The 17,665-nt window shown below is 43.2% G+C and overlaps 1 protein-coding gene across 3 annotated transcripts in view; it reads left to right on the top strand.

Moving 5' to 3' along the window:
* Nucleotides 1–17,273, top strand: part of LOC125712766 (fibroblast growth factor 11-like) — a 29,301-nt gene extending 12,028 nt beyond the window's left edge. The window contains exons 2-6 of one of the 3 annotated variants that reach the window (XR_007383393.1): nucleotides 3,348–3,458; nucleotides 4,667–4,770; nucleotides 11,396–11,594; nucleotides 12,358–12,686; nucleotides 14,977–17,273. Coding sequence is in view for 1 of the 3 variants with exons in the window: in XM_048983191.1 (XP_048839148.1) it covers nucleotides 3,348–3,458; nucleotides 4,667–4,770; nucleotides 11,396–11,594; nucleotides 12,241–12,488 (662 nt within the window). In the remaining 2 variants the exon portion in view is untranslated. Of the gene's footprint in view, nucleotides 1–3,347; nucleotides 3,459–4,666; nucleotides 4,771–11,395; nucleotides 11,595–12,240; nucleotides 13,358–14,976 lie in introns of those variants that run through there. The other 2 variants (XR_007383392.1, XM_048983191.1) reach the window with 2 other exon arrangements.
* Nucleotides 17,274–17,665: the final 392 nt, after the last annotated feature.

Here is a 17,665-nt window from a genome sequence, read left to right as displayed (position 1 = left end):
GTCCATTAGCCTGCTCTTGCACTCATACTATGAGAGAAATCTAACCTTTCACTGAGGCAAATGTAAATATAAGAAAACAAACCCTATTTTTTTAAATATCAAAGCATACAATTGTAATGTCACAATTACTGGCACCTTGAAACATTCCCATGAACAAATTTTAATTAACAAAAATATATTGTACTTTTTTTCAAGCACGTCTGCGTTTTTATGAAATCTTAGGTGGTGATGAACAACCTCCTGTTCCCCTGGGGTATAAATATGAGGTACAGGCCAGATTCCTTTAGTCATCTATCAACATGGGTAAGACCGCAGAATACATAAATGAAATTAGACTAAAGGTTGTTGACCTACATAAATCTGGCAAAGGCTATAAAAATAGCTGCACGCTTCGAGAATCCTCATTTCCACTATTAAAGTAATAATTAACAGGTCTCGAACATCTGCAGCTGTGATTAATCTGCCTGGAAGTGAACACAAGCCTGTTTTGCCTTCATGCACGGGGAAGAGGATGGTTCCAGAGGCAAACAGTTTTCAAGGAACACAGCTGGACAAGTATAGCACTTGATTTCATTCTGGGGTTATCAAGTCTCCAAAATATCAAACCGCACAGCTGCCTGGGGTTTGCTAAATTTTACTGAGTTTTGTGACGATATGAAGCAACACTAATTTTTTTTTTGCGACAGAGGTTGATTGAACACAGAATCAATGGTCATTCCAGTCACCTGATCTAAATCCCAATGTACATGTGAGGGGTGAGCTGAACCGGAGAATCGACAAGTGAAGTCAAAGAACTCCGAAACATCTAGAGAGATTTTTATGGGGGAGTGGTCTCTGATCCATTCTGTTCTTTCATCTCATTCAGCAGACTCAGTTATTGTGCGCTATGTTCATTCATCCATCCATCCATCCTTTGGTGGCAACAATTCTCTCTAATACAGTGTTTCTCAATCCAGTCCTCAGGGAGCCACAGACAGTCTATGTTTTTGCTCCCATTTGGGAGCTGGGAGGGAGCAAAAACATGAACCGACTGCGGGTCCCCAAGGACCGGGTGGGGAAACACTGCTCTAATATGCTGAGATCAAGACAGACAGATACAGGAAGAGAGGGTTGAGGAAAACAGAAAATAAGGGACAGACATTACTCGCGCACACAGAGTTTACAGAAAAAAAAATCATTACAGAAACAGGAAGTGGGGAGCGGACACCGATTGTATTAATGAATTTGCCAGAGAGGTATAAATTCGTTGCATATTTGAGTAGCGGTTATCTTTCTTGATGTGTGGGGGTGTGAGAGGGAGGAAGCTCAGTGGAGCTCAGTTTCATTATCCCCTGGCCTTAGATGAGTGTAAATGAAGGGCAGGAGCAGTGCAAACTGATCTGCCCTCTATGCACAGCCCAGACACCTTGCAGGGTTATGACTCCGTGAGCAAATGAATTACGTTCTTCCCTTTATCAGCCCTCTCTTTCACTCTGCTTTTTTCTCCCATCCGGTCCTCCCTACTTCCTTTTTCTGATCTGCCCTCTGCGTTCAGACTTGATCCCTTGTGTAGATATGACACAGAGAATGAATAAGTCATGCTCTTTCCTTTATTGCCCCCTCTTTAATTTTTTTCTCATCTCATCCTCTTTCATTCCTTTACATCCCATCCCGTCCTCTCTCACACTACCTCTCATAGGTTGGATCGGAAGCATAAATACTCCCTTAGTTTGTCTCTCCATCTCTTTCTCAGCTCAAATTTGGCTATTTTACATCTTACCAATTTTCCTCCTCTTAGATTTTTTTTTCTCTCCGCCTTTCCCACCTTCCCAGTCTTCCCCTTAAACGTGAATGAACGTTACATTTATGTAGCGCTTTTCAAGACGCCAAAGTCATTTTACAGAACCAAGGAGGAGCCACTTCAATCACCACCACAAAGTGTAGCCCCCACCTGGATGATGTGGCAGCAGCCATTCGGCAGCTGTACGCTCACCACACAGTAGGTAAGGTGGTGAAGGGGCAGAATGCACCAGTTGGATATAGGGGCTGGACTTGAAAGGGCCACAATGGGCAATTTCAGCCAGGGCATTTTTACAGCACAGTGTCCCCAGCACTGCACTGTGGCACTGGGCCCCATACAGACCACAGGATGGCGCCCCCTGTTGGCCACATCAGCACCTCCTCCAGCAGCCACCCAGTTCTGTCCTACGTTTCATTATTTAATAGTATATACCTTTTTCAATATACTGCAAGCAAGAGCATGCGTGCGTGACTGTGGGGGAGTATATTCATATGTGCACTCACTAGCTGGCAGCTCTCAGGGTTCCTGTAATGAAATATTTGGAGCTCCGTTCACCCAGAATGCCCCTCTCCTTCAGGAATGTGCACATTTGAATGTGAGCTTAGAGAAATGATGCATGTTGGAGATTCGGCCCCCCGAGATCAATTTGTTGATTTTCTGCTACGTGTCTCAGTGCTGCCCGCGATGGGAGTTCGAGAACATTTAGTCAGGACTTTGAAAAAGGTGGTGATGGGCGGAAGGGAGGGGGACGGATGTATCAAATGAGGCCTAAATGAGGCCAAAGTCGATACACATCTCTCACATCCCAGGAAAACACGCAGGGTCACATCTAAGCAGCCTGGGGAGGAAGTGCATACTTTGTGTATGTTGAAGCCAAAATCCTCAGACTGATGCTATGATTACAGCAGTAAACTGCACTGACAGGTGATACTAGAAGCTACTAGAAGCAGAAACTACTGACAGCAAGCAGTAGCTACTCTTGACCACTGGTACAGACAGAGCCCGGGCAGAATCCTGATGCTCGATCCCGATTCGTCCTTAAACCTTGATAGTGTCCCTACAGTGACAGCATCTCTGACAATCCTCCCAGTCTTTGTCATGTTCCTTCCCCAAGATAAGTGCCCTGTTAGCTGGCCCTGGACGTGAGCTAGCCCTGTGGGCTTCTCCTGCCACCTTGAACAAAATTTATGTGTCCTTAGACCAGGGACACAAACTCCCGGGAACTCATATTAACAGCTTTTTGGCTGCTGAGTAAACAAAAGACATTCTCTAAATGAATAAAGTTGGCAAGCAGAGCCGTATTCATAAAACATTCAAACTTCTTTTTGCTCCTCCTGCATACTGTGGGTAAACCTAAGAGGCTCTGCTCACCATATATCTGTCAAGATTACTGCCCTGTTGGCTGACAGAATTCCTGTCTTTCGATTTCTCAGGGTACAATGACATTGATGATAGCACCAATCGGCGCTGAGGCACTGCTGGAGTGTGGCTTTACTTGCAATGGGGCCGCTAAGGGCTGGGTTATCTTCAGAAGCAACGTTTTTAACCGAAGCCCTTCCTTCTCCAGAGCCCCAGCTCAAAGGCATTGTGACTCGTCTCTACTGCCAGTATGGCTTTTACCTCCAGATGCTACCTGACGGCACGATGGATGGCACACGGGACGAGAGTAGCTGCTTCTGTAAGTCTGTTTCCCTGCTTGTCTGTGGGTGTTTTTCAATATGCACACTTGACTGTACTTGAATTCTCATGTACCCATTTTGCATTATATTCAATTGCTGAAGTACAGTTCCAACACTCAAAAACAGAAGTACAGAGGACAGTAAAAATCCCCGAATATTGTTCTTGCCCAGGCCCAAATATCAAGGATACATTGGTTTCATCCTCGCCAAAAGAGTCCAATCCCATGATTCATTGCTCCTCAAGTTTGTTATTCAGAGGCAAGTCAGCAAGACCGGTTGTGTCATGACCACAAGTATGGTCTTTACATTCTTGGTATTGAGAAACACCCAGTTTCTCAGGCTGTCAGTTTGTCCATCTGTCTACCTGTCCCAGGGTCAATACTCTTTAAAACAGATATACAGGCACTAAATGGGGTACCCAACTGGAGATATATCAACAAGGCAGTGAATGATTGTAAGAGATAATTTCTTTAATGGTGCAATTAAGTGCAGTACTAAGAAAGACACTTATCACTGTCAGTTGTAGGTATAATTTACTGTACTGTACTGTAATATAATTTGCTGTAATTGTGGATGTGATTTACATTGTGTGTTTTGAGACCTAAATACTTTTAGCTTTTATATATTTATTTAAAATAATGGAGCACAGATATGCTCAGTCTTAAGCTACTAGCTAATTCCATATTATGTCATCTACTGCTGGATCACAACCATTTTGGGCATGTCAGTGTGTGATGCCCCCTTCATATTTATGCCCATATAAAACTTTAAATATGTGTTTGCCATTATTCCACCAATTACCTTAAAGCTGCGTGACAAATGGGCCTCTCTGTATCTGTCTGTCCATGTTTCTCTCTCTGTCTCAAAGTCCCCCTCAAATCAGTTTAAGTCATTTCATTTCAACAGTCTTAAAGGCAGAGAGTGGCACCATACTGTATTCAGAGGTGTTCTGCACTAAGAAGCTCCATAATACACAGAGAGGCATTAAAAGCACAGGTTTCTTAATCCAGCTGAATGAACCCCTGTGTCATGACAGACAATTAGATCAATCCAATATTTGTTCTCAGACCTGTAGTCCAAAGATCACATACTGCATGCTACATAATACATACTGCATACTACATACTACATAATACATGCTGCATACTACATACTACATAACATATACTACATACTTGCTTTCTGCCTTTCTTTTTCTTCTTGGCAGCACAGTTCAACGTGATTCCAGTGGGCCTGAGGATTGTGGCTATCCAGGGTACCAAGACAGGACTGTACCTGGCTATGAATGGTGAAGGCTACCTCTACACCTCAGTAAGTCCCCAAGCACGGGTGTACCTGCCCATGAACAGTGAGGACTAGCTGTCTCAGCTGCTGAATCATGTGATCATCTGAACTGGGGGCAGACAGACACAGTCAAACTTAAAGCTGTCTGATACCCAAATGTCCTCAAGCGGTCCAACATCACTGCAGTCTGTTTACAACAGTATTCACACACACCCCAATCTGCTGACCAGGATGGGGGGGACATAGAGATGGAGAGCGATGACAGACAAGTATAAGGTGTTGGAGGAGAGGAACCGAGGCCTCAAACCTGCAAAATTAAGTGTGACTTGAATAAAGGTATTTTGTACTAAATTAAGCTGCTGCTTTTACTTAAATTTCACCTACTGCGTCATATATGAGTAACACTATGTATGTAAACCGGAACGGAATGGAAATGAGAGAGGATGACAGATTAAAATGCAAGGGCTTTTCTCCTGACAATTTGGAATCCATCCATCCATTTTCCAAACGTTATCTGGAGATCACAAGAAAATGAACTCATGATATCGGGATAACAAAAGGTATTATCTCAAGATCACAACAATTTTTATATTGAGAAATATGTCATGATCTCAAGATAACGGGAAGAAAGAGAGACTTCCATTTTCCGTCCAGTTTCCAAATCGCTTATCCTACTGGATCGCAGGTGGTCCGGAGCCCATCCCGGAAGCAATGGGCACAAGGCAGGGAACAACCCAGGTTGGGGGGCCCATCACAGAGCACACGCACACACCATTCAAACACACCCACTCCTACAGGCAATTTAGCAAATCCAAGTAGCCCCAGTATGTCTTTGGACTGTGGGGGGAAACCGGAGTACCCGGAGGAAACCCCACGACGACATGGGGAGAACATGCAAACTCCACACACATGTGACTCAGGCGGAGACTCGAACCCGGGTCCCAGAGGTGTGAGGCAACAGTGCTAACCACTGCACCACCATGCCACCCCCGCAATTAGGAATCTTTGTGGTAATATCTGAGATCTGTAGTTTAGTTCACGCAACTTTTATGCATTCCTCACTATCAAGTCGACGAGCTCCAATTTAACTTCATATCTCGAAACCCTCTGTAAGGTGGCTTTCTGCAAACTCCAGGTGTGACTTACCCAGAAGATCTATGTGATGCAGAAGACAAGATGGTTCTCTGGAGTATTTCCCATTTTAGCTAATGAGCCTCCAAACCATGTTGTGACCTCTTTGCAAATATCATTGATAAATATCCATTTTCTCATTTTGTAGGATGGTCTAATCTTGGCAGTGTCGCGAATGTGTGACCCTTTTCCATTTCCATTGCACTTCTGGAAGGGCTTAAAACTTTCAAAGGTTATAACCTTCTCCCGTCCTTCTGATGAACACTTCATTTCACAATTCCCGAAAGCAATCAGTGGGCTATGCAAATGGCTTCGTGGGCAACATGCATGTTCTCCCCGTGTCACGCGTGTTTTCTCCAAATTCCTTCTGCAGTCCAAAGACGTGCAGTTATGTGAACTGACATCTCTAAATTCCCAAGATGTGTGAATGTGTCGTGACATCTCATCCAGAGTGGTCTCCTGCCTTGTGCTTGTAATGAATAAGCAGCTGGAAAATGCACGGATGGGTAAACTGATCACAGTGACTCTGTATTGAATAAAAGGTTATCAAAGACGGATGTATGTATGTATGTATGGATGGATGGATGTTCTAAGTTGTAAGACCATAAGCATTCAATAATATTTATTCTCCATTCATGCCCCATTGATGCCATTTCGGTGCCATATCTCATGACATTGTAATACACATGGCACAGTTCAGGTTCATGCAGGTTATTATTTTCAATATAATTTTAAAAAATGTAAATGTTTTGATTTCACCTTGCCTTTAAAGATAATTTGACTTACCTGTATAGTACACCACACTGTAGGGGATTGCATCTACTCACTATCCAATGCAGAAATGTAGTCATTCTGGATCACTAATGGTCATCAGGGCGTCATAAGATACACCTAATTTGTTTTTGGACTGTGGGAAGAAAACAGCACGAAAACTCTATAGACAAAAAACCAGAGATGGAAAAGAAATTCGGGAGCCTTATGAGTGCGAGGTTACAGTGCCGTCCACTAATCCATCATACCACTCTTGGTCAACTCAAGTCTTTCACTTATAAGCAAGGGCTGTAAAGGGGAGGGAAAGTCAAGATGATTCCATGGGCCCTAAGTGACAGAGGTCTTGAAAAGTTTAGAACATAATTTGATTGGTCTGGGTTGGGGGCACAATATTATACGCTTTCATTGGGGCCCAAAGTCTCTAGCGGTGTCCTTGCCAATAAGTTCCCCCGACACCAGCCCTCCTGGGGAGAGCCAGCTCCCCCACCAATCAGGTTCCTCACGTCACATGTTTCGGACAACCTCATTGGTGCATATTAAACCGAACGTGACGGTAAACAAAGCGCTGTCGCAAATGTGATTTGTAGCATCACAGAGAAGGGCAAGTGTGGTGCGGTCTGGCTATCTACGAGCAGGCTGCGAATGTGGCTCTGTGTTAAAAATAGGGCCAGGCCCATTCTGACCCAGTTTATATGACTGAGTGCTGTTTGGAAACCCCCTTGTGGGGAGTGGGTGGGGGGGGGTAGACAGTGAACACAGCAGGACTGCTGTTTAGTCATTTACCACAGAGCAAGGCAGACCTGACTCCTGTTTAATTGTTTTTTTAACCTACATTCGTGGTAATTTTGTGCATCTCACTGTCACAGTGAAGAATAAGAGCGATCAACACAAATGGAAACAGGGAGGGTATAGACCAGACATTCATCCAGGAGACTGATCATAGACATTACGGTTTACTGCTGTCTTATACGGTCACTGTTATTACATTCCTCTCTGCTTATTATTTTGGTAATATCACGGCACGTTTGATATTATGACTGTAGTCTTTTAACCTTTGCTCATGGACATCAGCAGGCTTTTGCACGCACATACATTTCCGCAGCAGCTGCCAGCAGAAGAAGCTGCAGACTGAAGTTCAACTACAGTACGAACAGGATGGAGGTTTAGGTCTGACAGCATTGACAGGCCTAGGTGTGAGAGCATTGTGTTTCCTATCCACAACTGAAAAAAAAAAATAATTCTTCACCCTTTCTCACTGGGACTATGTGACGGATGAAGGTAGATATTTTGGTGTCACCAAAATTTCAGTCACCTGATGACATTCAGAAGTGGCTCTTATAGATGGAGGACCTGTCATGTTACGGAGTTAGGAAAAGCATAACGTACGAGTGCAGCGATAGATGGCATCATTACTGAGACCCTACACGCCCATGCATGTACGCTACCATTTCAACAACGGGCATAAAAGCTGGTTTAGCAGCATGTTTTCAGATCTTCGTCTTGTTTAAATAAGGCTGAGCACTTTAGCTACTTTACTGACTGGGAAGGACTGACTAACACATGAAGTAATCTATGTTTACAAGTACAAGCCACACGTCCCACACCTGAAGTGCAAAACCAAATTCTGCATATGCATGTGTTCTCCAACCTAAAAGATCTTTCAGCTGTTTGATTCACTCCAATTTTATTTAATTAATTCTAATTAAACACCCTTCCCCAGAGCACTTCACACATATAGTGGATGCAAAAAATTTTACACACCCTCATTGGAATTGCAGGCTTTTGTGATGAGGAGCCAGAAATTAAGATAAATTGTGTCATTTTTTCCATTTTTCCAACTGTAATGTGTCCTAGCATTGAACAAAATTCAAGAGAAAAATATTACCCTGGTTGCATAATTATGCACCCCGCAGATAATACTAGTGGAAGCATCTTTGCCATTTATAGTGCATAAACATTTATAGGAATAATGGCATAATTTTGCAAAGTGTAGGTGTGTAAACTCATCAATGTGTATGCACAACCACCGCAAACATGCAGGGTACCACTAGAGATTTTGCACCCCGTGAATCATACTGGGCCCCCAACCAGACCAATCCAGTTCTGTTCCAAGCCTCTATTTTGTGATTCTGCTCCACAGCCCAGATGTGCACAATGTGGGAGATTGTTGTCAGGTGCAAGGAGTAACCGCAACCTTCCAGAAATTTCTGGAACTCCTTTAATGCTGCCGTAGGCCACTGTGCTCCTTGTCTTGCCATCAACTTTGGCAGGTTGTTCTAATCTTGGAAATGTTTCTATGATGGCCCATTTTTATCCGCATCACAGAACTTCATGGTCCATCCATTGCCTTCGACATTCCTATACACCCCTCTCGTAATTGGTACGATCCTGTAGCTCTGTTCTCCATGGTTTATCCCAGTGGGATGCAATCATAGAAAAAAAATCAAGGAAGTCATACAAAAACAGCTGATTTTTATTTATTTATTTTTTAAATCAGAATTTCCTTTATGGTATGTCAATACTACCTACCATAGGAGATTAATCTTGATTTATGGCTTTTTACAACAAAAATGCTGTACGTATCAAGCATTGTACAATATGCATTATGGCTGCCTTTGTGCTTGCAAAATTATTCTGCGGCATTTGAGTTTGGCCTCTTTTCTCTGGATCTCTGAACCAGAACCACAGATGCCCCATTTTCAGCTTTCTTACAGCGGCCAGCCAACATGATTGGGTGATTCGACACACTGACCCAACAACACACTGAGAAAAAGTGTGTGACACACTGACTGGATCAAAGGGAGGTTTATTTTACCATACGGCCTGTGCAATGACATGCACACCCTACAGTCACTCATTACTCATTACAGAAGTCATTGCTCAAACACTACAACTACATGTACACACACAAACATGCCTGGACTTGGAATTTCTTCTCATATTTGTTATGAGCTTGTGATTTATAATTTTAAGATACAGGAATAAGATCTGATGAGGACTGATGGGGGTGCCTTTGCAATTATTGGTGGTGTAGCGGTTAGCACTGTTGCCTCAGGACCAAGGTGAGTCTAGCTGCCACCTAGGGTGTCTTCCCAGCATGCTCCACTCCTGCCCTGCTGGTGTGAGTCCCATGCAAAGCGGGGTTTCTCACCTGCTCAGACACACCTACTAATCCTGACAATTGGCTGGTGTTTGAGCAGGGAAATCTGCAAACTGTCTTGCAGACTGGCTGTCCTGGACCAGAATTGGGGAACCCTGATGTAAAAGAATATACCACCTGGGACAAAGTGAAATTGGGAAGTTTGCTGGGGGGTGAGGGAAGGTGTGGGGCAAGTGCCTGCGGTGATGCCTTCTTAGGGTGCTAATGAGCTTCATGGCTTTATGCAATCCCGTAGGACTATGACATGCTCTAATACTGTAAGGCAATGCAGTGCTGAAATTTTGTGGAGTGCTGTAACACTGTAAAGTTGCAACATTGTAGCGTATGAGAGTTCTCTAACAGAATTCTCTTGCACTGCAGGGCAGTAGAGCACTGTAATACTGTGGCATCAGGTCAGTCTCACCTTAACGGTCTCCATGGAACATTTAAGTTCCTGATTTTTTATTGGGGAAAATGTTGCAGACTTAAATGGAAGGAAGGACCTTCCTGTTGCTACCTTTTCCAGTATGTTTTAAACTCAGGCATGGTGGCTCATGTTAAGCCAATGCAAGGAATAGATCTGAACATTAGAAAGGGTTGAGACATTTATCCTATCAAGGAGAAGATATGAGGAGAAGGGCGGGCCAGTGAGATCCGCATGACAAACAGTTCTCTATCGCTTCAGGATTCTGAACACGATAGCTGCAAATTGCTTCTTCCTCCTTTTGTGGGAATTAATTTTGGCGGCTCGGCGCACAGGGCAAATTGTCAGGCCGTGGTCAATGAGTCTTAAGTAACAGGAAGCCAGAGGTTTTTTTTTTTATAAAGTCTCCTTGGCTTTTAGACTTAAAGAACAATCCTATAACTAGTCTACTTCCTGTATATCATCATAGAATTCTACTACTCGGATCTCTATATCTAGCATAGAGTATACTGCTGCCATGCTGTCGGGATTTTTATTGCCGCGTACTTCTGGTCTGTGTTCTGCATATCTATAACCATAGTCTACATCAGTCTGTAAATCACCATAGCGAATTTCCCCAGTAGACCAAATGCCCCCCTCCCCCAACCCATTAAATAGCCCATGGCATTATATAGCCCATATATTCATGATTGGCAAAATATGCCCAGGAAGACCCCCCTCCCCCCGTTGGCGGCAAAATATAAAATTGGGGCCACTTGACAGTAAATTCCCAGGTTGCTTTTTGTAGCCCCCTTACTGCCCTACTTTCTCTATAACCATCGCCATAGCATCTAAGCACAATAGTGTGCTGCTAACCTACTGTTTGACTGTTAGTATATTAAACATACAGCATTAATGAACAAGATACATGATCTTGGATTTCAGGGTGAACACAGGCTCTGTGGTGTCTGAGGGGAGTAATTCTGGTCCAGAGAATAAAAGTCCAGACCAGTTGAGTATAAAGAGTCCCAGATACACAGTATTCAGCTGGTTGGTTGAGACAAGATCTTGGTCTGGACTTTTACTCTCTGGACCTGGAGGACCTGGACTACCTACCTCTGTTCAACCCTGATTTGATCCTAAATATGGGTGAGTGTTAGAGGAATTGAATTTCTCATACATGTGTTTTCTCTGTGTGTCCCTGGCAGGAACACTTCACATCTGAGTGCAAGTTCAAGGAGAGTGTGTTTGAGAACTACTACATCACCTACTCGTCCATGCTGTACCGTCAGACCCAGTCTGGCCGGGCCTGGTACATCGGCATCAACAAGGACGGCCAGGTCATGAAAGGGAATCGGGTCAAAAAGTCCAAGCGTGCCAGCCATTTTGTCCCCAAAGTCATCGATGGTATGTCCTGTATAGAATCCTAACCCAGCTCACATCAAATATTTATACTGCAGCTCTGCATATAACCACTGACGTATTCCATAGAGGGTACTCAAACTGTAATGTCTTCCAGTATTGCAATTATACATATATAACTATCATTTATTGCTTCGGTAAATTTCCAGCTGTATAAAGGTAAAGTAATGCCAATTTTTCATTGTAAACTGGTCGAGCCATGCCGAGCCATATCCGTGCTGGGCATGACCCAGCTTACTAGCTGGGCCGGAACCCTGACCAAAGTGAGCTGGTCACCACCCGCTCAGGTGTGTCACTACCATCTAAATGCTCGAAATCATGCTGTATACTCTATACTCAGAACTTGAAACTTTCCAACTTCCTACTTGAAAAGTTACTATAGGACACCCGAACGGAATGGCATGCAAATTTATGCAAGCGAATGCTAATTACGCTATCATTTGATGCTAACATAACTCGGCGATTATCTTGGATGTGTTAGTGGAAATCAGCATGTAGTAAATCATGATGTACACTGTCTGAACAATAAATAAGCGCCTCTTCGGTTTTATGCCACCAAGCCAACCTGTCTGCAGTAGAAAATCAAAGAGAGCTGGAACCGTGCTGTAACTAGTTTCTCTTTGTGGTGCAGGTCAGGCAGGGCCTGGTCCCTATGCCAGTGGAAACACGCCATTATTCAGTGGCAGTGGAAGAAAGAATGAGAAGTCAACAAATAACTTAAGGTTCCTCTCCCCTCCTTCCCCTACAGTGGCAATGTACAATGAACCCCCACTACATGAACTGCCTGAGCAGTGCCCCCCCGGTAAGACAGTCAAGACTCTGGACTCCTCCTCTGCCCCGAACGGCAGGAGAGAGCCCCCCATCGCTGACGCCTCTTAGTCCCTGAAGCTCTGGGTTGGAGGCCCTAACCAGGAACACCTCGCAGTCACAGTAACGCTGGGAACTGTCAGTGTCCCAGTATGCTCTGAAGGGTCCTAGTCCAGTGACCACGAAGAGGAGCAGAAGGAGGAACTGGGACAGAATCCACAAGCCTGCAAAAAAATAGAAGAGGCTGTCATGAACCAGCCAGCTGGCCAGGTGACCATAGATACAGCAGTTCATTTCATTTTTTTATCGTCATACTCCCCTATAGCACCTTCAGTAGAATATCAACTCTAACCAACACACTCTGAATTTGTTCATTACTCTTCGCAACATAAAAACCAGTCAAAGAGATTCCCCCTCTCTAGTCCTTGGTGCTAACTGGGTTTTTTTACCAACCTTTTTATATTAAGAGGTTGTATTTATCTCACCTGATGCTACCTTTCATTCATGTTTTGTTTAATCTTCTTTCTTGCCAGCCAACATTATGTCGAGTCATTGAGGTGGCATAGGGGCATTAGTTTCATGCCCCGAGGAGGGGTCTAAACCTCTGCTGAACTTACTAGGAATTGCATCACGTGGGTCATTACATTCGCCTGGACTAGCTGAATGGGGCCCAGGTTCAGCATGCAGGTGAGACCTGCAGCAGGCCAGTTTAAGGTCAGAGATTCACTCACGAGTGCGAAAAGTCGAATACGCCGGGTAAAAGGAGCAGGCATGTACCCAGTGCCCACTGAAGCCTGGGGAGGACTTCGAAAACCAAAGTGATAATTGGGGCTAGCAATTATCGCATGAGGCAGCTGTAGTCTCGCCTCACAGCTTTTCCTTTTTCAATGGAATTAATGCAATAATTCAGCTTTCTTACAGAAATGGGGGCTAGCATTCTGAGCCGGTGACTTTTTTAAAACATAGAACACCCCCCCCCCCACCCCTCCCCGGGAGTCTGATCTGGGGATTGGCTCAGCCTACCTGAAGGTTAGCCACTGATGTACCTAGATATGCAGGAGCCGTCTGTCTTCCAGCGTGAATGGGCAGGCTGAGCTGAAGGCTCCTCAGAGGGAGCTAGATACATGGGAGCCCTCTGTCCTCCATGGCAACTGGTCGCTCTGAGCTGAAGAAATCCTGCATGGGAATGGGTTTGCTGGTGCGATTCTGTATAAAGACAGCTCTTCCTTTTTATAGGTGCATTGTACCCCTGCGTCTGACCATGGATCAGTAGATCCTGATGATTAAGTTTGGATTGAGTCAATATAATCTGATGCTTAAATGAGGTACTAAAGCTAGATTATAGCTATGACATTGTAAGGATTCACAGGCCTCTTTCCTTCGTACTGTCTTATGGTTTGTTTTTTTTTATAATTCTGTCCTTCTCTTTTGCAGTTTAAATATTCTTTTTACTTCCCGGTGTCCCCATTTGTAATGTTTTGTCAGTTTACTTAAACCATAACAACCCTTTTATCAACATGACAGGAAATATCAGGTCTTGCCAAAACATATTCATTTATTAAAAACTTATAGATTCCTTTTATATTATATTAATTATATTATACTACATTATATATTATTTATATTTATCTCTCTCTTTCTCACACACACACACACACACACACACACAAACATGACTTTATGACCTTCATTCGTTTTATTTTTTTGACATTTTACTGACATCACATAGTAGGAATTGAACGGTACACAGCATTGAATTCAATGCAATAATAAGACTTGTGTTTATAACGACAGGGTAGAAAGTTATTTAAAGAAAATCAAAGAACAATAAAAAAGTAGAAATGTATATGTTAGAAAAGGAAGCCATTAATAAAGGGGATGAAAGCCATATTTATTCAAGGAGAAAAGGCATGATGATGATGACGATGATGATGATGATCATAACGTCGACAATAATAATTCTCCATGGCTCAGTGGGTAGCACCAGCGCCATTTTCCTCCCTTGGGCTGAAGACATGCAGTTAAGTCAACTGGCATCTCTAAATTGCCCTTTGTGCGAGTGTGTGCGTGCGTGTGTGTGTGTCTGTCTGTCCTCCACTGGACAAGCATCCCATCCATGGCTGCCTCTGCCTCATTTTTACTAATAGCGACTCCCAGCTCACTGTTACCCAGCACTCCAATGAAAATGCTCTTCACTCCTTCACTCTGCCTTTCCTGTTCATCTCCACCTCTACAGTCCACACAGAGACTCACACTGTATACGTCCATTTCAGTTGCTGAGCACCACAGCTATTTGTGTGTTTCACAGCCGTTACATTTTACATTCAAGATCATAAACTATATGTCGATACATACACACATGAAAATACTACAGTTACTTGCACTTTCAAAATAATCATCTGACATGATGTAGAACATAAACAAAAGGCCACATTTTCACTGCCACAATATGCAATTATTACATGAAACTGACAAAAATGTGTATATTTTCAACGTTAGACATTTGTTGGCAGTTTCACAACTGTATTACTTCATATACAATATAATTTATATCTTTTAGTTTTACTTCATCCATCTTTACTGGACATCTGCTGATTTCTCAGAAGAGATCATGAGGACCATTCAAATCTGATTCCAAGTCTGTGATGTGAAGCAAATGTGGCGGTAACTGTCATTCACACCTGATTCTGACTGCAGCGGATTAAGTTGTCCCAAACTGTTCAGAGGAATGGAACTATTTATACTACAAAGACAAAAAGGGGTTCACTGACTCATTGACAAGCCTGACTGTTCACTCCCACTCCCTGATCCAGCCTCCTTTCTGTAAAGTACGATGAGAGACTCCTTTTTCAATGACAAGTCTGAGACTCTCATCCTCTCGATCTAATCCGAACCCTCATGAAAAATGACCAGGTGTTGTCTCAGTGAGAGCCACCGATTTCCCCCAGCAGAACGTACCCCTTGGTGTCTGGCACTGGAAAGTAAGCCTTTGCTCCTGGTTGCCCAGGGATGAGCTGTTGGCTTTCGGAGAACATCACTGGGGCACAATCAAATATTGAGGGATCACAAAGGTCTTCCATTCCAGTGGGCTCTTTGTTATTTTAAAAATATTTGCTGCTTATTCATTCATTCAGGGAATCTCGATCGCTGATGCGTTGATGGTTAACTCAGTTGCCGTATCTGAGGAACATGAAGCATTGGCTGTTGGCAGTTGCCACCCTTTTCGGTTAACTGTGTTTAGGAATAAGGTAATTTCCATTGATCAGAAACACTGGATAATGCTCCATGTTCAGAACTTCATCCAGCATCGCCCATCATGCTTGTTAACCTTTCAGTGTGTTTGCTGGTGTGTGTCCATAGGAGACCATGCATGAGAAAAAAGGTCAGTGTGATTGTGTGTGTTTGTACCAATAAAAGCAGTAGTCCATTAATGAGACTACATAATCATTAGCAACAGCAATAGCGTACAGACCAGTGGCAGTGTCAAGAGCAACAGCGCAGCACCGAGTCTGCAGAATGACTACAAAGAGCAATAATGAAGCCAAAACAAAATGCTAACAGCAATAATTATATACAGAAACGAACGGTAATGTCTGTGTGAGTGATAATGAAAATACAAATATGTCTAACAAGAGTTACACTTTGTAAGGCTGTGCCAGCCATGTAGAATTGTGTAGAGTTGAATAAAATTGTACAGGTTTGCGATATGCCCCTTCCAATCACCAGAGCTAGGCTGCTCAAATAAGTCCTGGAGGTGAGCCTAGTGCAAATATTCTGAAATGACCTGATCCACTCCTTCAAAAAGAAAATTCTGACATCACCATAAATACATGGGTTTGGGTTTGATATAATATCCTGGCATTAATCCAGACTATGTTTCTTTTCTTTAGATTGTACATTTGGCATCAATTCAACTAACGTGATTCTTTTAAAATATATTTATATATAATCTAAAATACAGTACCACACAAAAGTTTGGACACGCCAAGCCGCCCACAAAGGAGAGTGATTGTGTCGCATCACATGACCTGGTCACCTGACGGAAACACAGTAGAAATGGTTTTGGAGGAGTCTGACCAGAGAGTAAAGGAAAAGCAGCCAATGAGAGCTCAGCATATGTGGGCCCTCCTTCAGGACAGCTGGAAAAGCATCCCAGGAGGCCACCTCATGAAACTGGCGTAAAGGAGACAGTAGGGTCAGGCAGTCCCTGGAGCAACTGGAGTTAAGTGCCTCGCTCAAGGGTCCAGTGGTGGGATCACTCTGCCGACCCAGGGATTTGAACCAGCAACCTTCTGAGTTCCAACCCACAGAGCTGCCCTGCCCCAACAAATCATTTTTTAAATATATTTTTCATCAGTGCATAATTCCATATGTGTTATTCATAGTTTTTATGTCTTTATAATTATTCTGAAATGTAGAGAATAGTACAAAAAATCTTTCCATGGGTAGGTGTGCCCAAACTTTTTACTGGTATTGTACATGTTTCTACTTTCGCATGGAGTCCGTATTTTATTTGTTCAAATGCAGCATTCTGGCATCTACTGGCTTTATTTTAATTATCTCAAATCAGCTGATGAACCCAACCCTCCAGTTTTTTTTTCATGGGGAGCCTTTTGCATTATACTTGATTGTGACCTAATCAGGGCTCCTCTGGTTCAGTAGAAATATTGAATTGTATCTTTGTGTTTCTGCATTGTCACTGATGCCATTTGCTCATGGTGTATCTTTGTTGAAATGTACTGCTTCACATCATAGGTTACTAATGTAAGGTGGTCTTTCTCAGAAGGAAATGTTCATGGTGGAATGGTTTGATTTGTAATAACTGCTGGAAAGAAACTCAGGATTTTTGCTCCATGTGTTTTTTGAAGAACCAATGAAAACCTTTTCCTGTCTTCTAATTTAAAAATGATTTTGACTAAAATCTTTGATTTTGAAAAGTTGTGATTACTTTTACCTCAACATAGGCAATGTATTGAGAAACACGAATACCTGCACACATATGGACAATGTGGCTCAAAGATTATCTTCATTTCCAAAGGCGGACATTCGCTATTAGTCGCTGCTGCCCATGTTCTGTTGTTCTCATGTCAGGGTGTAACTCTTGGTTGGCACGTTGGACTCTGGAGCTGAGGGTCATGTGAGAACGCTACTGCTTCACAGGACAGGAAAGGTTGTTGAATGACAGGTAAATGCCACATGTGATTGGAAGAGAGACATCGTCAAGCGTGGCAGCCCACTTTATCCTGGAC

Source organism: Brienomyrus brachyistius, chromosome 18 (assembly GCF_023856365.1).
Source record: "Brienomyrus brachyistius isolate T26 chromosome 18, BBRACH_0.4, whole genome shotgun sequence".
Classification (NCBI taxonomy): domain Eukaryota; kingdom Metazoa; phylum Chordata; class Actinopteri; order Osteoglossiformes; family Mormyridae; genus Brienomyrus; species Brienomyrus brachyistius.
This window is presented reverse-complemented; position numbering and strand designations above follow the sequence as displayed.